A 25,668-nucleotide genomic window follows, 5' to 3' on the forward strand; every position below is an offset into this window, starting at 1 on the left:
GTGTCTATCTTTGGCACAGTTACATGTGTAAAACAAGTTTACTGATACAGGTAGCAAAACATAAAGACTGCCTTCTCCACTCTGTCATCTTTCTTACTCTGCTCTTCTCCTTTACTCCCTGGTCAAGAAGCTTCTGTTACTGAGTATTACTTCATTTTGGCTCATATCTCTCTCTTCAACATGTGAGCCTTGTTTTTTGTTGGTTTTTTGTTGTTTTTTTTTTTTTCCAAATTGTTATTTTGTTGCTTGTTCATCTAAACTGCCTTCCCAGTTGCATCATTTGCTGGCTTTAATTGACATATCCCCTGCCATTCTCTGAATGCTGGCACAGTGGCTTTTCATTCTCTGTTGCTTTAGTCACCATACTCAAAACTGACAAATTTGTTAAAAGATTTGCACTTCTTTCCTATAAGAAGGCAGGCTTGGCTTTGGGGACAGAGTTGAGCGGAATTAGATTCTGTTTATGTACAAGTCAGTGCCTCAGGGTATTTGAATGTTGCTCTTTCATCTTCTGTGGGTGTCTGTTTCAAGAGCCTGTTGAGTTCTTAAAGGAAAGTTTTGCAAAGTGAGGACCTTTTGGAACTCCAGCCAGCTTCTTAGCCACTCTGCTGACTGTGCTCCCCAGCCACTTTAACAGAGTGCTGTAACTTGAATAATTCTTTCTTTGACTAATGTGTAAAAACTCTGCTTTCTGCAACCCTGCTTTAAAAAAAAAATCTATCTCTATTTTCTTTACCTCCCCAGCTTCCTGTTTCCCAACCAGTGTCGATCATCCAAGGCGAGCCTCAATTACCTGTTGCAGCACCTTCTCTCCCTCAGCCTTCAGCTGCCCCATCAGTCCCCATTGGCTCTCATTTTCTACCTGTGGGACAGCCCTTGCCAACTTCCTTGGTTCCCCAGTTCTCAGTCTCTCAGTTGCCCGTAGCAGCTCCTCATGTGTCAGTGGCTCAACCAGGTTTCCAGTCGATGCCCATTTCAATGGCAGCTGGCATGAATCAGCCACTGCTCACACTGGCAACGTCTGCTGCGGCAACAACTGTCCCTGTAGGATCAACCATTGTCCCTAGCCAGCTTCCCACAGTGATGCAGCCTGTGGCTCAGTTGCCCAGCCAGGTTCTCCCACAGCTCCTGCAGCCAGCTGTCCAGTCCGTGGGATTGCCAGTCAGCATTGGACAAGCTGCTGAAGCTTCACTTCCTGCTGGAGATGCTCTTTACCAGGTATTGTTTCAAGCCAGCAGAGCGCTTCTCCACATTTTCACCTGTTACTCTTAAGGTACCAGATCTGAACTGTGTGCCCTGGCCAACTCACTTCTCGTGAGAGCATTGCTGAGCCACCAAGATGAATTCTGTTGTGTGGTAAAGGACCATTTTGAGGAGGAGGGAAAAATGAAGTCCTTGGACATCCTGGTGTTTTGAGGTTTTCATACTTGGAAATGGAGTTTGTCTGAAATGACAGAATCATAGTGCATGGAACTTTGTTCCACCACTGTGTGAAGGACACACATATATATATATATATATCCAAGAAGCCTGTCAACTTAGGGAAAAAAAAAAATCACCCCCCCCTGTAATTTTAGAAATGGGAGATTTGTGTTGGAAAGAAAATCAATGGCAGCGTATTCTGCAATTTTGTTATTTCATTCCAAGTCCAGGAAGGGATGGGACGTGTATTTTCTAGAAATGTCAGATGGAACTTGAATGTGACGTAAGTACCTGACACAAGTCGTGAAATGCTAGACTGGTGGGCACAGACTGCTTCAGCTAGTTCTTGCAATCACTGTAAAAATGGCAATCCGAATAGTGACAAAAATAGTGCTCAGCATATGATTGTTACTCTAGAACGGAAGTTTTATAGATGTAGAAATATTTGCACTGGGATTATAAGGAGTGCTGTAGTACAGAAACAGTGTGTAGGAATGTTCCTTGGTTCCAGGCTCAGCTTATCACAAGAGGACAAGAACATTTTTGCTATCGGTCTCGAATTGGTAGCATTTGCATAACATCTTCTGGGCAGTAGTTGTTCAGCCTGGAAATTCTTCAAACTCGTCTCAAGCCTTAAAATATTAAGCCAAATAGGTAACTGTGAGAATTGGGAGATGAAGATCATCTTGCCTAAGAAGTGGAACTTTGAGTGGGAATTTGCTTATTAAATCATGGTGACTCACAAACTGAGCTTTGGCTACGTGAGTGGTTTGCTCTGCTTCTCTGGGAAGATTTTGGGAGTGCTTGAACAAGTACAGAATATTTGAAAGATGCCTGTGAAACTGATTCTTTTGGGTTTTTTCACTCTTGTTTCATAATTAGCTCTGACATTTACTAACTTGACTCCCTCATTTCTGTTACAGGGCTTCCCATCTCGGCTGCCATCTCAGTACCCAGGGGACTCTAATGTTGCACCTTCCTCTGCTGTGGCCTCTGCTAGCATTCCTTCTGCCGTGCTGTCCCCTCCCTTACCTGCAGATGCAATGGCTCAGCCAGGCTACCTTGCTCCTGTTGTGCAGCCGTATGTGGAGCAGAACGTTCTAGTTCCCATGGGTGGCCTAGGAGGACAAGTTCAAGTGCCCCAGCCTACAGTGAGTTTAGCACAACAGACCTCATCTGCCTCCTTGCAGCAGGCAGTTTTGGAGGTAAATATGTTGAATATAACATAACAATGCATTTAGGGCATTTGAATTGTGCAACAGTGTATGTGTGGGGAGCTAATCCCTTCCATGCTTATCTTCAGTTGGAAATTAATAACTCAAATGACCTTTTTCTTACAGCAGAATGTCATGCCAATGTGGGGACCTTGTTGCCACTGGCTGTTCTGTTGGGAAGTGAGTGTGCATCCTGCAGGCAAAAACCTGTTAACACTTCACTTCTTGCTAGTACTGTAGAACAATTTTGCCATATGAAAGACAATCTGCAACCTATAGCCTTTGAGAATCTGTCGTTACGCCTATTCCCTGCAGCATTATTCTTGCTAGGGAGAATTTGAATTATCTTTGTTTTCTGCATTGGCTTGCCTTTTGCACATTCTGTTGGTAAGACTGTGGCTGCATGGCAAACTGTAGTGACATGCAGCAGTAGAAAGGATGGCTGATTTCCTCTCCCCACTCCTCCCTAGGTGATTTGCTTCACTGCAGTTTGCTCTAGAATCTTTGGTAATTAAGAGCTGTCTAAATGCCAGCTGTTTGAAGTTCTGAAAGGGTAGTGCTTTTAGCTTTACAACTGGTTTGGGAGGAAACACTGAAGACAACTGGGTTACTTGAAAAGTAATGGTATTCTCAGGGGCCGTTCTTGATGTAGGTTTTTATCCATAGGGTACTCAGGGAGTCTCACAGACTGCTCCTTCAGAGACTCTTCCAGCAACACAGCCTGCTCAGTCAACCCCTTTGGCTTCCTCTATGGATAGGTAAGCATTATTTTCTTCTCACCAAACTAAAATTCAGTTTGTTGGATTATTCTTCCTTGGGGGATCTTTAGGTATCTTTTTTCACCAAGGATATTTTTTTTTTCCACTGAGAGTGTCTTGAGGATGTGAGGAAATAAACTTCCTAGAGGAAACACAGGCTTATGAGAGGTAGAGTAAGTTTTGACTTTACAGCAGCGTACGGAAGGAGTAAATAGGAGTATGTATAATGATTTAACTTCTAATCCTTTTTTTATTTCTCATGTCAAATGAATTATAAGGGATGTTTTTCTGTCTTTTTGGCACTTTAAACAGAATTCAAACCCCAGATAGCTTGAAAAGATTCAGAAGATGCATTTCGACAACTTGGCTTACAAGAGAGATATAGCTAAATAATTACTATTAGAATTGCTGTCAGTTAGGGTTGCCTGAATAGGACTCTTCTCCCTTACTCTGCAATTAACAGACATCTACTCCTGCTGTCCGGAAGAGAATACCATCTGGTAGAGTCTATTGTTGCAGTTACGGAGTGCATGGATGCTAATGTAAAGTTGCCTTTTTGGTTTTTTTAGTGCGCATTCTGATGTTGCTTCAGGATTGAGTGATGGCAATGAGAATGTTCCAGCTTCTAGCGGAAGGCATGAAGGGAGGACTACTAAACGTCATATGCGGAGGTCTGTCCGCAGTCGCTCTCGTCATGAGAAGACTGCTAGGCCAAAACTGAGGATTCTAAATGTGAGTGTTTCTTATTTTAGTGACAGTTTGGTAGTGACAGCATCTTTTGAGATAAAAGTTTCTTTTCCTTTGAGGAATGTGTCGTCATCTTCTGGAGTCAGTGCTCCAAGCCTCATCTCATAAGAGCTTTTTGAAGTATTGGATATGGCAAACTGGCTTGCTTAGCTAGTCATGATTCCACAGGCTGTTCCAGAATATTTGATGTATCCTTAGAAAAAAATGCTGCTGTACATGGCACCATTTATTAGACTGGAAAGAGAGAATGTGTTTGTATTAGACCAGTACCACTGATTTGTCTCTGCTTTAAAGCACAAGTCCTAACATTCTCATGCTTTTGGTTTGAACCATTGTTTTATTTGCTTTAGGTTTCAAATAAAGGTGATCGGGTAGTGGAATGCCAGCTAGAGACACACAATCGGAAAATGGTTACTTTCAAATTTGATTTGGATGGTGACAACCCTGAGGAAATAGCTTCAATTATGGTAAGATATTTTAGAGGTGGAGAGTTGAAACCAGTCTTAATTGCAGTAGTACTATAAGCAGTCTTTTCTCATCTATGTTTCAGAATTGGTCTTCCATGTAGCATGGTGTGCTCATGTTATTGGTATGCAGGCACAACTAGAAACTCTGGGCACAGTGGAATACTAAATTCACAGTTAATATCGCATACTCAGTTCACATGAAAATTTGTGTCAGCTTTTACCTTAGAATTATGGTTTGATCAAGTAAATCTGCTTTTGGTTTTTTGCAATTTAATTTTTTGAAGAGCTGCAAACAACTTTGTGGAAGTGCCAGGTTGAAAATAGCCTGTTTGTTTTTCTAAGAGCAGATATTGCTAGATCTTTAAGTTGTACACTTAAGCTTTGAGTGTCTTGCCATTTGTTCTCAACTGAAACAGCAAGGTTCTGCCCTTAAAGTAATCACTTCCTGGTTTCTGAAAAATCAGTAATGACTGATGCTGTTTTTGATTTTCTCAAAGGTAAAAACCTCGCCATTCAATGCATAATGGTCAAGCATAGAAAACTTAACCTGTAGAGATACATTTAAATCAGTAGTGTGTAGTATGGATTAGAATTCCTCCCCCCCCGCTTTTTAAAAAAAAAATTACAATTCATATTCTTGGGCTGGTACATCTGAATGAAACTGACATAGTTTTAATATTACTGAAGTGAGGGGGATGACAAAAAGCAATACTGTTAACCAGCTTCTTGAGTACCTGTGCAGCATTTGTCTTTCAGCTTAGAGAGAGCAGAATAATAGATGGTGTGTGCTGGATTTATACCTGTGAAAAGGAACTAAGAACATGAAGAAACATGAGAGAAGGAACATGAGAGAAATTATCTCTTTGCCACTAATGGCTTTTCAAGATGAGAAAGGTCATTCTTGACTGTGTACACATATTGGCAGTGTAAACAAGTCAGTAACTTGAAGTGCCAAGAAATATGGAGAGTACACAGAGGACTCACTTCTCCTCATACCTAAAAGTGATCCTCTGAAGGAATAAGCAAATTGTTCAAGTAAAAAAAAAGAGCAAAACTGACATCCCCACCCCTACCAACACCACCAACAAATGCAAATATTTGAAGATGAGAAGCAATATAAATGGAATTGTGCATCCAAAATGCAGTCACATAGTTGAAAGTGTGCAACCTAATTTAGACAATTGAATCTGGAAGATTGTGCTCATCAGTTTCTTGTTGAATATTGAGGAAACTTCTGCTTGTAAGACTTTCTGGTTTCCTTTTAATCAGGGTACTATTAGGCATACCCCATATAGGTGTCTGTCGTTGCTCAGTTTAAAGCACTGAAGTAAGTATTCTGTGTTGCAAAGGCTATACAAGCACATCGTACCTTTCTTTCCTTTTTCTGAACCAGCATCCCACAAACTTAACATAAAAGCAATGTCTCAGGCTTTACCTTTAAGGTACTTTCTCCCTTTCCGAGCAGAGATACTGTGACTGACAGCTTTACTTCTGTTTCACAGACTGTCTGAGTGTGTCACCATGCATTATTTCAGGAGACAGAATTTTCTCATGCGTTAGATCAAATTCAGAATGTCTTTCTAAATATCTATATCCAAGTACACTTGTTTAAGCTTGTTTCCTCCAACATAAGCAGCAGAATGTATTTTTATAAAGCAATATAATGTATTGAAACTAGATAGACTGAGCAGTCTTCCTCTCCTTGTATTTGGAACATAATTAATACTTGCATTTATGTACTACAGCCAGACTTTGAGTTAGTGATGTGCAGCCTGCATAGAGTGGAAGTTCTATATGGTGCGGAAAGAGAGAAGCACAGAACACATCCTGCAATACAGAATTTTCAATTTTTTTTTAAAAAAATACGGTTTCCTTTAAGTGTGACTCAATATACATTGCACTAGATAAGAACAACTGCAGTAAGATAAGGCTGCTAATTCAAAATTTCACTGTGCTAAGCGAAGACTGAGGTGCCAGTTTAATGAAGAAGTGAGATTGAATGTTGCGTAAATCGGGGTGAATACTTCTGTGCTGCAGAGGATTTTAGAAACAATTTTATTTCTTTAAAGTGTCATCATTTTTATCTTGTGTATAAGAACAGTGAAGGGAGGACAAACAGTAACACCAATAGTAAATAAGTTATTCAATATTGTTTGAAACAATTTGTGGAAAATCATTGTTGCTCTGTTCTCCTTACAGGTTCAGAATGAGTTCATTTTAGCAACTGAGAGAGACTCATTTGTAGAACAGGTACGAGAGATTATTGAGAAAGCAGATGAAATGCTAAGTGAGGATGTAAGTGTGGAGCCAGAAGGTGATCAGGGTTTGGAGAGTATGCGGACAAAAGATGATGGCTTCTTTCCAGGGTCACAGGTATGTAAAGGACAGATTGCCTTGGCTATTCTGTATTTTCCATATTGGGTGGTATGGTTTTGTGAGTAGAGCTAGTTAGAAACGGAAACTCTTTCGTGAGAAATATCAAAGCTTAATAATTGAATGAAGACAAACAGAGAAAGCGTCGTATCGGAGTGAGAGCCTAAAATTCATTTAGAAAGCTAAATAGCATAGACCTCTTGCTTTTTTATGTATTCTAACTCTGAAGCTGCTGAGTCTCCTAACAGTTGACTAAACAGCCAGTTTTAAATGCTGAGACTGCTTGGCTTTGAGCTTATTGCGAGGTAGGACACTAAAACCCCTAGCCCTGTGCTGCTTACTAAATACTGAGAGCCTGGTCTCAGGCCCTCTACCTAGTGAGCTACTAAGAGATTGGATGGCTTGGTTAGGAAACACAGGTTTTGAAACTGGTTGCTGAGAATAAGAAGGGGTGAGATTCCCTGAATATTTGCCTTATTTCCACCCAGAACTACTTGGAAACATCCATTTATCTGTGAAACCTTTAAGGAAATAAGTTGGACTGCCTGTTAACAAAAGAGTGTTTGGATCAATTTGTTATATTGACTTACTGACACTAAGCTGAGAAGCTCTAAAAGGACTGTAGCTGACATTTATCTGGGCAGAATTCCACTAGTTTGGTAATGGTGTTTGGGTCCAAGGTACTGCTTACCTTAAATGCCCACATTTCAACAAGCTAGCATTTAAACTATCTTGTGGGTTTCTGTTTCAGAATAGAACTTTAAATTTTATCTTACTTTACAGAAATTAGAGTTCAAACAGCCAGATCCTACATCTTCCATGCCACAAAGAATAGGTAAGTCTTTTGTGATTTTTTTTTTTTCAACAGTTACCTTTTTCTGTTTCAGCGGATGGGTGCAGCCAAGTTTTTATTTTGTATGATGGAGTGCACATTCCATATTGCAGGCTGTGTGTTTAGTTACAACCACGTATCACTAAACATCTATCTTCTTTCTGTTTAGGGGTTCCTCCTAGCTCCTTTACCCAGGTTGTCCATTCTGCAGGAAGACGGTTTATTGTCAGCCCTGTCCCTGAGAGTCTGTTAAAAGAACAGGGCTTTCCCCCATCTGCTGTCCCTGGAGGAAAAGAAACGTCAGATATGGGTAAGTTATCTAAACCCTTAGAATCTGATGGCTAAGACATGTTCTTCAATGTAAATTTAGTTAACTAAACTGTTCCTAAAGACCTCTTAAAATACTAGGGAAAATAAGGAACTGTCTGTGCTGGTAAGAAGTGATTCTGTAATTTGGGCAATACCATGCAGGATTCTCAGCTCGGTGGGAAATGCTGATGGGCTGTCTGCAAGACTCTGAAACGTTAATTCTGTATTCTAATGTAAGCCTGGATTTGTAATTATTATGCTTAGAGGTAAATGTGATCTTAGTCTAGAGCATTATGGCCTTTTAGTAGTGAACTCTTCCAGGTGGACTGACGTTTTTCTGTTCTTCCAGTTGCTGCATCTCCGCTACATGGTCCTGGAATGAATCTGTCCCACTCGGCATCATCACTGAGCTTGCAGCAGGCTTTCTCTGAGATGGGGCATGCTCAAATGACAGAAGGACCTAGTACAGCTCCTCCAGTGTTCAATCAAACAATGCCACCATTTCCACCTGCACTTTCTACCATGGCGGGTAGTGGTGCACCTCCTGCATCTGTGGCTGCTTCTTCAGTATCTGTTCCCTCCAGCACAGGTGTTTCTCTTCCAGGATCTGTTACTTTGCCTTCAGAAAGTGCAGCTGCTGGTGTCACACCAAGCGCAAGTGTGCCAAGCTCTATTTCTCCACCTCCAGTCTCACAATCTGGACAGCAATCGACTGGTGTCACTTCCAGTGTGAGCGCCCCTGCTTCTTTCTCCTTACCTACTACATCCCAGCCTGCTCAAACAGTAACTGGAGACATTGCTCCCAGTATCAGCACACCATCGTCTTTGGCACTATCATCTACCCAGGTTCCTGGTGTCACTGGTCTTGGTGTCGTTGCACCAGCTGTGACATCTCAGTCTACTCCTCAGATTGCAAGTAGTATGGCAGCACCACAGATGTCTGTTGCCCTGTCTCTGGCTCAGAATGTGGCTTTGCAGCTTCCTCAACTTAGTAGTAGTGGCTCTGTCTCCAATCTGGCAGAAACAACAGTTGTAAGTGCTCCACAGTCGCTACCTGAGAGCGGGCAATCTATGGATAAATCACAGCTCTGCAATGCCACTGGCTTATCACTTCCGATCTCTGCACCTTTATCATCCTCAGCAGCAACAAACATATGTGGCTCAGTCACTCAGCCTGTGATACATCCCTTACTTGTCCCATCAGGAATTACATCAACACCTGTCCTACCCCAGATTCCAGGTGCGACGCCCATGTTGCCCCAGGTTCCCTTACCTGGTGTCTTGCCACAGCCAGTCACTAACTTGCCTGCAGTACAGCAAACGTTGATACACAGCCAGCCGCAGCCAGCTCCGTTACCCAATCAGCCTCATATCCACTGTCTGGAGGCTGATGCTGATGCTCAGTCTAAAGCTCCTGGTATTGATGATATAAAGACCCTGGAAGAAAAGCTACGGTCTCTCTTCAGTGAACATGGTAACGTGGGAACAGCACATCCATCAGTATCTCTGGAGACATCATTGGTAATGGAAACTACAGTTATTCCTGGGATACCAACCACTGTTGTTGCACCAACTAAACCCCTGACATCCATTAGCACTTGTATACCTCCAAGCAGTTTGCCTCTTGGACCAACTGGTTTGCCAGTACTGACACCAGTTGCCACTCCTGGGCAAGTGATCACCCCAGTCAGCTATATTTCAGCATCGAGCAGCATTGCAACAGCAGTAGTGAAACCAGGGACCTCTCCTTCAAAGCCCCCTCTTAGCAGGGTACCGGTAAGAAATGCAATGTTTGCATGAATATTAAAAATATCGTAGGAAGCAGCCTTCTCCAGCAGAATCCCTTTTATAAAGCAGAATACTTACTCAGGCAGAGGTATCTTCATTTAATATAATATTGAAAGTTTTATGCTCTGGTGGTTTCTTTGGATTTTTTGTCCATATTGGGGGGAAAAAGGTCCAATCTTATATTGTGCCTCTGAGAGAGCTCTCTAGTGTCACTTAATTTTTTCTACTCCTAAATTACAAAGAGTAAAGTGACTGTGGCTTGGGTTTTTTGTGATTTTTTTTGTTTTCTCAGACAGAATTTGGAAGGCTTGCTTTAAATGGCTTTTGGTCTTGTACATGATCATCAGAATGAGACTGGATGGTTGTGTGTCTCATGAAGTAGTCAGGATAGCTTAGCTTTGCTTCTTGTCATTAGCCTGTTCCTTGAAGGCAAGGGTGAACTTGACTGGAACTTTGGGATGGGTTGCTGTTGCTGTTGGTTTTGTTTGTGTGTTGGTTTTTTTTTTTTAAGTCCTGCTGTTTATGTGGTGCCTGGATACTCCTTTCCTTCCAAATGTTAGGTTTGTGAAAGCAGAATTTTTAGAAGTTTGAAAGGTATCTGGGTATCTGAAAACAGACTTTTTTTAGTGAATTGTGCTCTTCAGACACACGCTTTCATAAAGAGAGTGTCATGACTTACAGGAACAACTTGTGTTGGAGATGTTGTTACCTGCTTGCTAACCAGATGTATCAATCTGTGAATTGGACTACCTGTTTTCTTTTAAATGGCTCCCCATATTGGGAGGCAGTGCATTTCAATATTTTAAATAATTGGTAATGCTTTCCTTTTCAAACTTAAATGGAAACAGGCTGAAGAAACTTTCAGGTGTTTAACAGACCACAAACCTTAATACTCCTTTTTGTTTCTGTAATGTTCTTCTCCACTCACCAACACTTGTGTTGGTTGTCTTTAGCTAGCCTTGCTATCAACCAGTTTCAGGCCATTCAAATTGAGCTAATGCTCCTAGTGTCCCCATTCATTTAGTCTTTCCCTTGTACTTTTTGTATTCTAACAAAGTAGAAAACTGCCGCTGTGGAGAAGCGGGAATATGTGCCAGGGAAGTTGGGAAGGAAAACTAGATGCAGAGGTATGCATTTGTATTGAAATTAAGTTGAGAATTAGAAAAGAAATATAAGAAAATAAAAAACCTGGTGTTGGTTCAGGAACGGTTGGAGCAGTTGGGAACCTGCTAATTGCAAACCTGTAATTACAGAGGCTTGGGTTTCAATATAAGAGATGTTTGGGGTTTTTGGTTTTCTGTTGTGGAAAAACTACCTCTTCTCTGAAGTTTTCACTTATGAATTAGTTTGGATTTTCAAAGCTTATTTTTAGTTTCACTTCGTGTTGTTTTTCAGCTTTAAGGAGATCATTGCTTTAGTTTTTCTGGGGTTTACTAAACTCTGTGCATTTTATTTTGTTTACGGCCAACCTGTTAACCTAGACACTTAAATGTGTTTTGACTTGTCTTAAGAAAGTATTTAAAATTATGTTCTCTCACTTACAAACTTAAATTATTAACTTACCACAGCTTAAAAATTCATCATGCCTCGGAAGAGGTGATGTCCATATGTATGTTCCTAGTGCACAAAAAAGCTGAGGTAATGCAGCTTGGCACAGTTCCTGCTGAAACATTTTTGGGAGGATAGATAACTATGGAGTGTGCCTTCCCCGGGCAGCTGTTCCTGCAGTTTGAACCATTAGTTAAGCTGTGGTAATGTGACTGCAAGCTGGAACTGGTTCTGCTTGTGGAGGACCAGAGCAGACTGGGCCAATTATCCATATCCAGCACAGCTTACTGTCATACAAGGGAAGCCAGCTGACTGACCCTGTAACTTGTAAGGCTATCATGTGTTTCTCAAACTTCAGTCGCTATCAAGCCTCAAGATTACAGCTGAGAATAAGAATTGTGAGTTGTGTAATGGATGGCTTAATTCCTAGGACTTCCCCCTTCCCTAACAATGGAAGTAACTAACTGGAATGTGCTATCTGATCTGGCAGGGAGGCTTTGATGCCTCCTTCTAACCTTTCCAGTCTCTCTAACCTCTTCCACATAACCTGGATGACTTCCCCCTACTCAGTTGCATGGCCTAGTCGTCTTCTGTGGGTCATCAACACCCTTCAGGTTAAAAAAAAGTGATGGATGAAGAGATTGGTGTGAGAGGCCTATAAATCTGCTTCTCAACGAGTGGGAGACATCCTTGGGCACGACAGTTCGTGTTATCAAGTCAAGTTGCTTGAAACAATTTGCCAGAAGCACATAGCTTGCTGTTGCTAATGGGCAGTTAACATAGATCTGTTGTAAGGAGATTGAGTGCATTCTTGCACCCTTTTATAAATTAAGCTTCTTGGAAACTTAATTGATTTTTGGAAGAACTACTGTAGCATTTCTTGCAGACTTGAAAATAATACCCCCAAGATGCTTTGCTCCTGGATGCAGAAGCTTGTTTATCTTCAAACAGCAACAATTTCCAGTTTAATCTGGATTAAAATATAAACCAGAAGCAAACAAAACAACTTCCCCCAGCTTTGTTGCAAAAATCCCTACAGACTCTATGCTAACTCCCCAGGAAGGAAGTCTCTACAGAAAAAAATGTTGAGGCTTCTGTTATATGATGTGACTGACTGTAGCTTGGTATCTGATCCTTCTGTTGTTCCATGTCTGATGGACTCGCATTTCCTCTTCGTTATCCATAGGTGCTACCAATAGGTTCTGAACTTCCGGCTGGCACTCCATCCAGTGAGCCACTGCCACCTTTTCCAGGACCTTCACTAACTCAGGTGCTACATGACTTGGCAGGTTTTATCTGCTGCTTTTCCTTTCAAAGAGCATGTTTCGATTAAACTCTCCATTGCATGTTATTAATGTCTTTGGTTTTCTTTTCTTTTGACTGAGTAACCCCTTTTGTGTAACTGTAGCAGTAGCCAGAGTCACTTCAGCACAGGCTATGTAGCTTGTCCTTTGGGATGTTGTACTCGGTGTCTGAAGTACAGGAACAATTAATCAGGCCTGGGGTTCTTCGGTGTGTTAACCTGAACATTAGAGGTTTTTTTAAAACATAACACGGGTGAGTGTGTGCATAAAACTTGGACCTGTTTTCTTCTTGAAAAAGCGTATAGAGGCAAAATTATAGCTCATTAAGAAAGCAGTATATACTGTAGTTCAGTGCTGAAGAAAATGCAAATTTGCTGGCTTTGAAAATTCCTATTTTGTTTTTTTGTGATTATTACTACATTCTGATTTCACTAGGCTTTCAGATTTGCAAAAGGTACTTGAAGCTCCTGATCATAAACATGAGTTGAGATGTAACCGTGGCTTCCCTTGCTCTGATTCTGTCCTTATATGCAATAGTAAGCTTGAGTATTTTGTATGTGAAGGGACAGGTAATCAGCTCAAACCCACAAACACAAATCAGTTTTCATTTCTGTTTAAAAAAAAGAAAAAATATCTTGTAATTGAAAGAACTTTATGAAGACAAAGCTGTTTTATGGAACATCTGAATGGTGTGTAATAACATGTAACATGGGAACATTGCACTTAGATATGCAAAGAAAAGCTGAAAAAATAACTGAACCAAACCCATGAGACCATGAGGTAGAATTGTGCAACTTTTGAAAGCAGCTTGTGAATAAGCACAAAGATGGCTTTCACACCAGTTTTATATTGAAACCTGTAAAGATGTGATTCAGGTGGGTACCTTATTGGGGTGCCTGCTTAAGGCTCAGTAATTTTTTCTGAAATCCAGTGTTTCCTCTGCGCATGTGCTTCTTACAGTATTGACCTCTTCTACCTGTGGCTTAAGTCCACAGTGAATAGACTTAGAGTATGTGTCCAAAACCTACACCTGGAGTCTGTCCTTTTATAGAAAAGAATTATTCACTTAAGTCTTAACTATAATTTTAAAGCAATCCCAGTAAAATAGCTACAGTATGAAAATTTGTACAGTACTTACTGGCATTATGGCCTGACTTCTTTTTTGGTTTTTTGGACCACCGAGAATTTTAATGCAAACTGAGCTAACCTTGATGAAGTCCTCTCCATGACACTCTCCTAAGGTTCTCCCTCTCATGTCTTGCAATGGAGCTCTTGAATTCAAGTTTCACCTGTGGAAGGGAGTTGAAAATAAACTTTAAAGGTCACTTTAGTTCTTTGCAAGCTGTTCCTTTTTTGGGATTTACAATAGATCGTTGAGATCTTATGTCTGAAAGGATTTAAGCTGACTGTCATACAAAGGAATAATGTTAGAAAATTGCACATTTAAACTGTGCTAAGGCACTTTTGGTTAAAAAGCTGTCATGGCTCATGTTCTACAGCTGAAATTGTAAAAACTGAATTACATGTATTAGGGTACTAATCTTCAAAGATGTCATTGGAATAGTATTTCCATTTCAGTTTTTCAAGTGTGAGACCCATAATACTGCCTAGTTCTAAAGACATGAGTAGAGTTGAGCAGCAGGGCATGTCAGCTGCTTTCATGTAGTTTCATGTTGGTTATGAAATTAATAGTCTGGTTTTTTAGGTTTTCCAGCTTTTTTCCTCCAGTACTTTTGTATGCAGAAGCTCTGCCTTCAGCAGTTTCTCTAGTTCTCCCAGTGAATGTTGTGATCTTGTGGTCTCTGAAGAATCTTTCTTAGCCTACGTTTGCATCGAGTATGTTCAGGGCATTAGAATGGAGGCAGTCCAGTGGACCTAAGTTACGGCATGCCAAAAGTTGACATCTCATCCTGTCTATCCTTGCTCTCTACCAACGCAGTGGTCTTCATCTGATGGAACAAATGTAAATCAGTGGTGTTGATCAAGGAGTCCTTGCAGATGTCCTCTGTGTCCAGAACTATTTGTTTGTCTCTTCTTTTTAATTAAAGCATGTTTAAATCTTTTGTAAGCAGTAAGAATCAGCCCACTACTTGGAAAGTATCGTGCATTGTGAAAAGGCAGAAGTTCATGCTCTTTATGTAAGAAAACTATGAAAGTGAATGTACGGCTCTTGAAACCTGTCAGGAGTGCTGCTGTATTTGGTTTTACGTGGCTTCTTTCTAGCATGCTGAATGAGGGCCATATTCCTGCCCTGTGAGTCATCAGGAAATGGGTATCTTCTGCCTCCAAATGAGCAAGAAGCTGAATGACTGAAGTAGAGCTGTAAGATGGTAGTCTTATCAAGTAACACTCCCCCCCCATCTTCTGGAGACGGAAGCTGGTTTATGCCTTTCAGCTAGTTCCTTCTGAAGCATGATTTTGCTGAAGAGGAGACAATTTCTTGTTAATACTTAGGTGTGATCTTACTGTATGCACAGGTAGCAAATGAATATGGAGGCAGCTGGTTAAAATGAGTCACACCTAAGTTCATAGTCCTTCTTATTGTTACTGCTTGGAACTGAGTATTTCAGAACATTTTCCCCAAAACTCAAAGCACTTGTAGCCACTTATGTGACTCAAGCCACTGGACCACTGCAGAAGGCTTCTTTCTCTGTCTTAGGTATTTCTGGCAGGATTTGTGGTATGGAAGAGGCATAAACGCAAATCCTTTCCTTCTTGTCCTTTGCAAACAGCTTACCTAATTTCAACTCTCATTTGAACTCTAAAGCCTGTCTAGGAGTCAGACAAAATTGGAGGAGACCAACTGGATCAAATCTAATTGACTATTAAGAGCAGTTGCTGCTATCACATAATACTACCTGGAAAATTACTGGCTTGTCTTAAAGTAGATAGGCTTGCCTTCCTTGTTGCTTCTGTCAGTAGCTCATTACACAACTTTTTTTTTTTAATAATTTCCTTAATACCAGACTCCTAATTTGCAGACAAAGTACATGTCATCTCAAAACCAGTTTTGGACAATGTCTTCCTTAAATACCTTTTCTGTTTATTCCTTAATGGCTTTTTAAAGGGTATTTAGGTTAATTTTCAAACTTCATTTTGGTAGCCTTGTCCCAAAAGGAAATCTTTATTTCCTGATCGTTCTGATATCTCAGCTCTTCGTCTATTTGAATCAAATATCTTCCTGTGAACATAAGTGATGAGAATTACGTAGTATTTCAGGTGAAATGTCCTGTATTTTACAGTATTATTGAATTAGCTCACTTGTCTGCTAAGAATTTGGATTTCTGAAAAGTAGTCACAGAAGCCTGCATTTTCTTGTGCTTCTTTTTTATTTTTTAAATTTGGATGGATTTGGTATGGGCCTTATTGTTAGGCGCTTTGGTTGTTTTGAAATCCACAATTCGGGAAGAATTTCATCCTGGCAACCTGTTGAAAGCATCTTTATGCTCTTGTGTACCTCTAACTTTCAGTTTCTTGAAGGTGGAAGGTAATGTTTTTATGTTGCCGTGACCTCAACTTCAGTTCTAAAAACAGATCTAGTTTTTTAATATAAAAGATGTAAAAATATTAATGATGCTAAAGTTTGGATGGAAACTTCTACTCCATAGGGTCAGAACTGCAACTTAGTGATATCTGCCAAGTTTGTTCTTCCATATATATCTTATGGGTATGGCCCTAATTAATAATTTTGAGTGAGTCTGAACTTTCCTTATCTATAAGACATTTTTAGGTAATTCTTCTTTTCCCCAATTCAATTGGCCAAGCTTGCAAAATGTCTTAGATGCCAACACAAACAGCTGAAATATAAGTCATAAACGTACTTGTGAGAGTTTCTGCCCCTCTCCCTTCTTCCTCTTCAAGTCAGTCCATCCAGATAGCTCCTTTGAGGGTTTTGTTTGATTGTTGTTTTAAAAATTGTTATCCTCAGTCTTGCTTTATCCATGTTTGCGTTTGAAATTATAGGCATATTTTTTTAATTTTTCTGTGATTCCCTCCCCCCCCCCCCCCTTCACTTTCTTCAAGATTTTAGATAATGGAGGTCATTCGTGTTATGGATTATCCTCCAAATAAAAAATGTGGAATTTGGAGGCTTGCAGCATCTTTGCTCAGTTCTTAAGTGGAAATTTGTACTTCATGCTAACTTCAGGAAAAACAGAAGTTCCAGTTAATGCTTCTTTTCTGTTTTTTACCAAATATGTTTCTTAAATTTGCTTCCAGTCTTAACTATGCTATACATGTTAAACGTAAACATGTAGGAAGAGAACTTAGTAGAAATAGGGGAGCTGTACTGGCTGCTTTAAATTTTAGTATTAAATCTGGCTGTTTCTCAAATGTGATGTATTTCTACTGAGCTGGGACAGCTGTTTACTCTTTCCTTTCTCAGTCCCAACAGCCACTGGAAGATCTGGATGCTAAGCTGAGAAGAACCCTTAGTCCAGAGACCGTTCCAGTGACATCTGCTCCTGCCTGTGTATGTTTGCAATGTTGGCAGTTTAGTAGTCATGAAAAACTTCAGTGTTTTCTCAAGGTTGTGCTCTTAGGTCGCTACCTTAAATATCATTACACAAATCTTCAGGCTTTTTTTTTTTTTTTTTTCCCAAAAAAATGAAGTCACCTTCCAGTTTGTGGGACTGAGTCAACCAAAATAAGAAAAATCTGTGTGGTGCAGTAGATCATGTCTTTGGGTATTAGTTCTTAATCCAGCTTTCCTGGTGATGTCACCAAACTAGAAGTGAGTATGGAATAAGGGGAAAGAGCACTAAACAAGCAGTATGTGGTATGTCAGTCTTAATTTAAGAGGGGAATGTTTAAAGTGTGGATCTGAAATTTTTAAAGACTATAATAGTAAACTTTGATACGAAATGGGGATAGCCTTGGGGGTTGTAAGGCGTATAAAATCTCTTGGTGATGATGCTTGTTTTGGAGGTTCAAAACTTGCATTTGTCTTCTCACGGTCATACTTTGACCCTGGTGAAAATAAAAGGCTATGTATTGTGCAGTATAGTGGATTTGTTGGCATTCAATCAAACCACTGATTCTTTTCATTTTGTTTTGTTTTCACCTGTGAACCTTTAGTCTGTGCCCTCAGTTGCATCTACAACGGTTACCGGGCTGGTGTCTTCAGCACCGCAGTCTCTGAAGGATGGTAAGACAGCCTCGATTATTTTAGATGGTTTCTCAGCATGGCGATATAATCCAACATCGAACAGACTAGCAACTTCAAAGGATATAGCCTTTCTTTAGTAAGTCATACAATGACAATTCCTTAGGGATTGTATTAGTGCTTAGTAACTAGACTGAAATTTTCCACTGCAGACCAGGGGAGGGGAATGACATATGCATATTACAGTAACTCCTTTAGGATGTAAAGCTCTCCAAAATGCTAAATTAAGACTTGCAAAGAATTTCCAGTATGCAGCTGAGGTACAGCTTCAGGATTTTGAAGGAACTGTTTTCTACGATCTTGGCAGCAACAGTAAGACTTTTCATCTTGTGTCATTGCGCTGTGTTCTATATGTAGGAATACATCTTACTAATGTAAGAGTGTTTCCTTTCAATTTAAATGGATAAATGAAGGTTAAACTACTAAAAATTTAAGAAAGGCAGTAGGGAAATCAGGCTCCCTTCTTGGCTACTTTAGAAAACTGAAGGTTGACTTGGGTGATCAGCAGTTGAAGTCTGAATGATTCATGACGTTCAGATCTAAATGAGTTCAATTGTTGGGGGGATGGGGGAACCCCACAACTTGCAAAATAGTCTGAGACTTTCCTGTTAGTATTTCCCCTAGTTATTTTAATTTAAAAAAAAAACCCTTCCATTCTTTTTAAAAGAAATTGTTTGTGGTACTAAAATGATTTCTGAACTATCTAGTAAACATTATTTAACTTGCATGTGCCTGTGAAGTTCGGTGACAAACCGTCAAAAGCTAATAAAAGCAGTGGGAAAATAAAATACTTCCATTTTGGTATATTGTTAGTGAACTATACTGTAGAACTCATCTGTGTGCTAGGAAATCAGTTGGGTTTTGCCTGCTAAAGTTTAGAAGGTGAGAGTAAACTGGGAAGTTGTTTAATACACACAGCAAGCTGTCCAATAGAACTGATTTAAAAATATAATATTATTTCTCAGCTTTGTAACCTTATACCGCCAGTGCATACAGCAACAAAATTAGGAGCTGACACCTAGTAATCCAGCTCTGAAAGCTTCAGAGAGACTGCTTTGAGTAAATGTGGTTTGTAACATTTCTTCAACTTAGATTTTTCTGTTAGTAAATCGTCCCTAGCATGTGTGAAACTTAGGTAGTCAATATGAGTATTGAGTTAGAATAAATATTTTCTTAGATGAATTTTGGTTCTGTTTTTATCCTTTGGCTATTTCACATCCCTGTTTGAAATCGGTGTGCTTTTTTACTGCTATCTGAAAGTATGCTTTTAGCAAGTATACCATGGAGGGAAACTTGATACAAAAATACTTCATTTTAACATTGCTCTTTGATAGTCTATATGGTACAGTTGAAAAAAAGAGGTCAGGTTCCATGAATCCAAAGGCCTGCTAGGAGTTAACTGATAGCTGAGTTTGAAGTAGATAAAAAGAAATTGTTGGAGTTCAAATGTATTGCTCACTTTCTTCTTAATCTCCTTCTCCTTAGCTTCAGCATCATGTGGTGGAGAGAGCAGTGCTATGGCTACAACAGCAGGAGCTGGTGTGCTTAAGATGGGACGGTTTCAGGTAGGAGATGTTAAACTAATTTGGTTGTTGATAGAGGATCTTGGAGCAGTTCCTGTGTAGTCCCAGCTCAGCAAGCCTCATGGGGGGCTTTCCTGTTGGAAGAAAATGTCCGTGTTGAGCTTGTGAATGCAGTGCTTTGTGCAGATGCTGTTTTTATTCAGGGCAGAGATTGCACTAGATTATGCAGGTCTGGAATTGTGAATACAGCATTCCATCGTGTCAGGCCTCAGCTATGTAGCCGTTGGCTTTGGTCCTTAATGTTAGTTGCTTTTGGGCTAACAATGCTGGGATGTTCGCTGTGTCATGAACTGTTTGTGGAGGAAATCCCCCCTGAATCTGCTGTGTTTCTTGGAGTTAATCCTCCAGATCGCTTAAAGTACTACTTTGTGTGGCAATGTGTTTACTTGGAGGGAAATAGTAGTTTGCTTTGTGGGATACCAAGGAAACAAGTTATTTTCCCCTCTCAGATGCATCTTACTACAAAGGTAAAAAAAAGCATCATGTTAAGGAAGAGCTAAGAAAGCCTGCATGATTACATTTCTATTCTAGGTATCCGTGGCAGTGGATGATGTGCTAAAAGAGGGTGACAAACCTGAAACTAAGCCAGTGCAATTTGAAACCACCTCCACTGATTCTTCATCTCTTTCTGGCAGTAGCCCAGAGAGTACACTGGTAAAGCAGGTTGGCAGTCGGAAAAGCGAGGCCGTTGCTGACTCTTCTTTGGATGCAGTAGATGGCATTCCTCAGACAGTTCCAGTGCTGCAGTTGCCAGTAGATGTTGGTCAGCCTACTAAGGTTGGGCGCTTTCAGGTAACAACAACAACGGATCAAGTGGGGCGCTTTTCAGTGTCAAAGACTCAGGACGAGGTCAGCTGTGCAGAGAAAGAGCCAATGACTCTTCCTCTGTCTGTGGGCTTGGAACAAGTTGCTTCTTCAGCTGCAGCTCCGAAGAAAGAGTTGGAGTCAAGGCAGTCCCCACACATGAATGGTCCGTCCTCTGAACCAGAGGCCGCCTTCTTAAGTGGGATGGCTAAGGATTTGGATGATGGCTCAGGGAGCCCAGACTCGCTCCAGCTTCTGGGGTCGAAGATCAGCCTCCCTGTTCAGAGCCTTAGCAACTCATTCAACTCCTCCTACATGAGCAGTGACAACGAGTCGGATATTGAAGATGAAGACTTGAAATTGGAACTCCGTCGGTTACGGGAGAAGTAAGGCTTTTTTCATTGTGTGGCCACGTATGAAATGTGCGTAAGGGGATTAACACGAATTTCTTCTGTACTTTTGACAAAGAACGAAAGTAAACTTCTTTTAAAAAGACAGCCTTTGCTAAGTGTCAGGACCCATTGTCAGTGTTTATGTGGGAGAAAGGTTTAGTGGGAAAGTAGTACACAATTACAACAAAAAAGGTATATACGGGTTTGCTGAGTTTAGTTTTCTGACCTGTAACCTTGTTGTGTGTGTTTATATGTAGATTGGTTGCTGTAATGTGGGTAAGAGTGCAGATGTATAGAAGCCTGTGCATATCACTGAAGCTTAGTATTTAGTGGGAACAGTGGTGTCTCATTTGAAAATAACACACAACTGCATTTCTAATATGCATTTCTGGCATTTCTAATGGTTCCCCTTGTCCTGAAGAATTCTTGTTGACTTAGAAAAAAATTTTGGAAGTCAAGCAATCTGACCTATTAATTTATTTATACTGAAAGTTGAACTTTTTTTAGGGTAGCTGGCAATTTAAAATCTTGTGTATGCAAGTGTTCTGGAAAAAAATACCACACCCCTAAGGCAATACAAATATAGAAGTCTCCAAGGCCGTACATCTCAAAATGAATAATCTAGCTATTCCCGTAGCATTTTAGAGCTGAATGATTTGATCTTCTACAGTAGGGGTATGCTCTTGTTTGTACTTCCATTTACCCTGGGTTTTATGATTACAACATTGGGAACTTTGTGTTGGAATTCTAGCCAGGGTTAGTGCACGGTGGAAGATGGCACGTGTTCTGCCATGTGTTCAGTGGTTATTTGTGGAAAAGATTTGTATCCTCCTTTCTTAAATGTTAATGAGAATTTGACCAAAGAAGCTGGGCGAGCTTGACTGGAGGGGAGGGATTGTATGCATGCATGTATATACATAGGATTTTGGTAAATCACACTCCTTCGTACCTTCTTAGGCACCTTAAAGAGATCCAGGAGCTGCAGAGTCGCCAGAAGCAGGAGATTGAGTCACTATACATGAAATTGGGAAAGGCGCCGCCTGCTGTAATTATCCCCCCAGCTGCACCCCTGTCGGGGAGGAGGAGGCGACCTACTAAAGGAAAAAGCAGCAAGTCCAGTCGTAGCAGCTCCCAGGGAAATAAAAGCCCTCAGCTATCAGGTGAGACTTTCTTCAATTTTTTGAGTGGATGAAACCGACAAGGTACCATATCTCATTCTTAGATCTATGCCTGTGTCTGTCTTGTCTTTGGGAGGGGGTATGTGTGTTCTCCCCCACTCCTCTGCTGCCCGGATTACGAGATCATTGAAATTGCTTTTGCTGTTTGGTGGTCTTGCTTGTGACTTTTGCGATCTACTGAAAGATGCTGTCACGTTGCTCTGTAAGAGCAGTTTTAGAGTTGTGATTTGTATTTTTTTAGACAATTAATTATAGAATTCTGACCAGGAAAAAAAGCGTAAGTTTACAGTATGGAGGAAAACTTTGGTTTATTTTTTTAAAAGATAAATTGCTTTTGTTGCCTCGTGAAACTGATTTTAAAGAATGGGGCTGATAACGTCAATCATCTTCAGAGATATTTTTTCTACTTTAGTAGCACTGAAGCATGATCTTACTAGTCCTTACACTTCAGAAACTTAGTCACAGTTGATGGATGTTCAAATAGTGATTTTGGTTTTGTTTGTTTAAATGGAGTTGCAGGTTTTTTGGTGCTTAGAAACTGAGAAACAGTTTCAATTGTCAAGGCTTCCTGTCTTAGTAAAACCACTTTTATTATAAACAGAACTAAAAAATAAATAGTACTGTTGACACTTTGAATGACATGGATGTCAGATGCTTGCTGGGTAATTGTAGATGTCTCACATCCTGTAGCATTGAGTAAAGAGTACTGGAGGGCCAGCACTGCGAGCAGACGAACTTGTTAACTGCTACCTGCACGTTCACTTTGGTAATTCCATGTCATGCTGTATTTTCTGTGTCCAGTCACACTGGCTGCTCACTTTTGATTAGTTATATGGTATGGGAGCTATGTGTCAGTAAGCTAGCACAGAGTTGCCTTAAAACTTAAGTAAATAAGAATATTTATAGTCTTACTGCTTTCTCAGAAACTAGGAGTAGTTCCCTCCCCTTGGCGCCTCCCCCCTTCCTTGGGTTGTCATGCTTGACCAGAGGATGGTATCGTCCCCTCCCTGTTATAGATTCGTTAATAAGTTAAGATTGATTGACTTTATTTGATTGATTAATTGATTTTATAAAATCATTTTATAAACTTAAAATATAGAAGGATAAGAAATATTTTAAATGAAACTTATAGCTGCACAGTAAAAGCTGTTATGAGATCTTTTGTACATCCTGTACCAAGGCTAGAAGAAGGGGCTAGAACCATTGTTAAAACTTAAGTAGTAACTTTAGGGTTTGAAAGGTTTCTTTGTATTTGACCAGTCTTCTGTATGTAGAGGTGTATTGAAATGTCAGAGTATGAGATTAATGGAAACTGGGGAGAGTCGACTGGAACAGCTTGTACTTACCTGCCAAGAAATTGTGAACTTTAGTAAAAGGTAATTCCGGCAGGGGGAGGTCGCGACCACCGACTCATACACCACCTACCCAAATCGTACCCCAGACCCATTTCTAGACCTTTCTAAGCTTTACTGCGCAGAATCGGATATAGGAGGAGAGTATGTTAATGATTTACGGGAAACATTATGATTATGCATGAATATTTAATGAATATGTATGAATAAGTTCTATATATGGAATCTGATTTTGAGACCTGGCGTGCGTTAATCGTGAGAGGACTCGCTCACGCACCCGGCCGTTAATAAAGAAGTGTCTGCTTATCTACATCACATTGGTGTCGATAAGTTCTTCATTCCGACATTTTGGTAACATCCCCACCCCCAGCACTTTTTTCTGAATCACTAGTGTGATAGCTAAACTGATCATTTGAGTTACCTGGTAGTGACTTCCCCCCCTAGTAAACGTTCCAGTCAAACTTCCTGTTTTTTCTCCTGTCCCTTGGGAGCAATGACAGAAGCTTTGAAAATGAGGTTGGGGAACGGAAACACTGAACAGCTTTTTGCCTTCCTTCTTCTTTTAGGCAATCTGTCAGCTCAGAGTGCGCCGTCAGTCTTGCCCCCACAGCAGACACTTCATCCTCCTGGTAGTGTGCCAGAGACTGGGCAGAACCATTTGTTACAGCCCCTCAAACCTTCACCTTCCAGCGAAAATCTCTACTCTGCCTTTACCAGTGATGGTGCCCTTTCGGTACCAAGCCTTTCGGCACCAGGCCAAGGTAAGACTTCAAGTGGAATTAGTGTTGAGTCTTGCGCTTTTGTTACTGATGAGCAAATAATCAACTTGATGACACTTGATTTTTAATGCACAGCGTGGAGTAGATTGGTAGTCTTGAGCCTATGTGCGGAGGCTGATAAGGGTGTTCTCTGAACTGAGGTTTCTTCCTTCTCACATAAGTGAAGCGTGAGGTTGTTGAAGTAATGAACATACAGCGCATGGCCCTGTCTGCTGTGATGAAAGCACCAAGGAGAATACAAGAGAGTGCAGTATGGTGTGGCAAGCAGTGTTCTGCGGAGCTGGGGGAAAGGTATTGGCTGAAAGGGTGAGGAGGCAGGTGAGAATGGGGGGTGGAAATGTGAAGCGGGACTAAGGAAGGGGCAGACCAGCTTTGATCAATGTTATCACATAATTGAAATGGTAGGAAATGTCTGTTTAGGCTTCCAGACTGCTTTGGCTGTTTCTGCCAATGGAATTTTTAACAATAAAAGGTCAAAAAGGCTCTTGCTCTGCAATTGTGAGTTAAAGAATTATCCTTGGAAGGAACAGGTAGTGTGGGAGGATGGAAAGGTAGGAATAATCAATTTTTCATTTACTCATTACTCAGGTTGTGGATTGCTTGTTACTAGTTAGTATCTTAATCAGATACTTACACAGCTGTGATCATTTGATAGGGAGCACTTCTTTGCTTCCAGTCATTAAGGGGGTGATAGCTGGATTCCTTTATTTCTCTGAATTTGGCTGTTCTAGGTTTTCTTTTCCCCCTTGAACAACTTTTTGAGAAATTTTGCCGTAGTCTGATTGAATGCATCAACTCTGATGCATGATTTTGCTGAAACTTGAGAAGTACAGACAGAAAATGGGAACAAATGTTTAAGAATTTTCTATGCAGTTTTTTTTAATGAACTGTTTAAAGTATTTTGGAGCTTCTTGAATAATCTGCCTGTATCTAGAGTTGTGCAGTACAGTTTTATAATTGGGTAGTTTTGCCAGCATTTGGCTTTCTTATTTTGATTGCAACCTTATTGTTGGGTTATGTACTGAAGAGTAACGCTGCAAACTTGGCCTAAAGTCTGGAGGTGTTAGAGGGAGTCTCTTCACTCCGTATGTTGTCTACATACTCTTCGGTCCACACTTTGAGGCTTATTCTTGTGTGTCATGTTAATGCATTTCACCCTTCCAACCTCAAGTTTCTAACATCTTGTAGTGGTGTTCTGTCCCTCTTCCTCTCCTTTCTCTGTTCTTCCCGTTTTTGTTTTCTCACAGGCTGTGCGAAGTTTAACTGTGCATCTGAGAGAGTGACGTTCAAGCCTGGTGGCAGGAGGACCCGATTTCTGAGTACGCCCTGCTTGGCTCTTTGTGTGTAACACCTTTACTCCTTCCTTGTCTGTTTTTTGTTTCGTCTTTTTGTTTGTTTTTTGTTTTTTTTTTTTTCTGCTGCTTGGATCTGTTTCATGCAGCCCATTCTCATCTACCACCTTGTATTCCCTCCAGTCCCATGGCTCAGCTGAGCTGCTCTTAGCACGCCTTTAGAAGTTTGGGTTCTCATGTTAGGTTTCTCTGTTCTTAAACTCATAATAACAAGCACTCATTTTCTTTAAGCTTTTGGTGGAAACCTTCACGACAGTTCAGTGAAATGATAGAAACCGGGGAGAGCATTTTCTTTTGGCCTG

The 25,668-nt window shown here is 40.6% G+C and overlaps 1 protein-coding gene across 11 annotated transcripts in view; it reads left to right on the plus strand.

Annotated features, from left to right (window-relative positions):
- Positions 1 to 25,668, plus strand: part of WNK1 (WNK lysine deficient protein kinase 1) — a 104,815-nt gene that overhangs the window by 72,292 nt on the left and 6,855 nt on the right. For 3 of the 11 annotated variants that reach the window (XM_056340438.1, XM_056340431.1, XM_056340439.1), the window contains 17 exons: positions 745 to 1,218; positions 2,346 to 2,627; positions 3,303 to 3,394; positions 3,964 to 4,126; positions 4,492 to 4,608; positions 6,808 to 6,981; positions 7,765 to 7,816; positions 7,983 to 8,123; positions 8,472 to 9,898; positions 12,645 to 12,728; positions 17,147 to 17,233; positions 17,839 to 17,908; positions 19,412 to 19,491; positions 20,041 to 20,699; positions 21,663 to 21,865; positions 23,802 to 23,996; positions 25,262 to 25,354. In XM_056340438.1, the coding sequence (XP_056196413.1) occupies positions 745 to 1,218; positions 2,346 to 2,627; positions 3,303 to 3,394; positions 3,964 to 4,126; positions 4,492 to 4,608; positions 6,808 to 6,981; positions 7,765 to 7,816; positions 7,983 to 8,123; positions 8,472 to 9,898; positions 12,645 to 12,728; positions 17,147 to 17,233; positions 17,839 to 17,908; positions 19,412 to 19,491; positions 20,041 to 20,699; positions 21,663 to 21,865; positions 23,802 to 23,996; positions 25,262 to 25,354 (4,393 nt within the window). Of the gene's footprint in view, positions 1 to 744; positions 1,219 to 2,345; positions 2,628 to 3,302; positions 3,395 to 3,963; positions 4,127 to 4,491; positions 4,609 to 6,807; positions 6,982 to 7,764; positions 7,817 to 7,982; positions 8,124 to 8,471; positions 9,899 to 12,644; positions 12,729 to 17,146; positions 17,234 to 17,838; positions 18,006 to 19,411; positions 19,492 to 20,040; positions 20,700 to 21,662; positions 21,866 to 23,801; positions 23,997 to 25,261; positions 25,355 to 25,668 lie in introns of those variants that run through there. The other 8 variants (XM_056340440.1, XM_056340432.1, XM_056340436.1 and 5 more) reach the window with 7 other exon arrangements.

This window comes from Falco biarmicus, chromosome 5 (assembly GCF_023638135.1).
Source record: "Falco biarmicus isolate bFalBia1 chromosome 5, bFalBia1.pri, whole genome shotgun sequence".
Classification (NCBI taxonomy): Eukaryota; Metazoa; Chordata; class Aves; order Falconiformes; family Falconidae; genus Falco; species Falco biarmicus.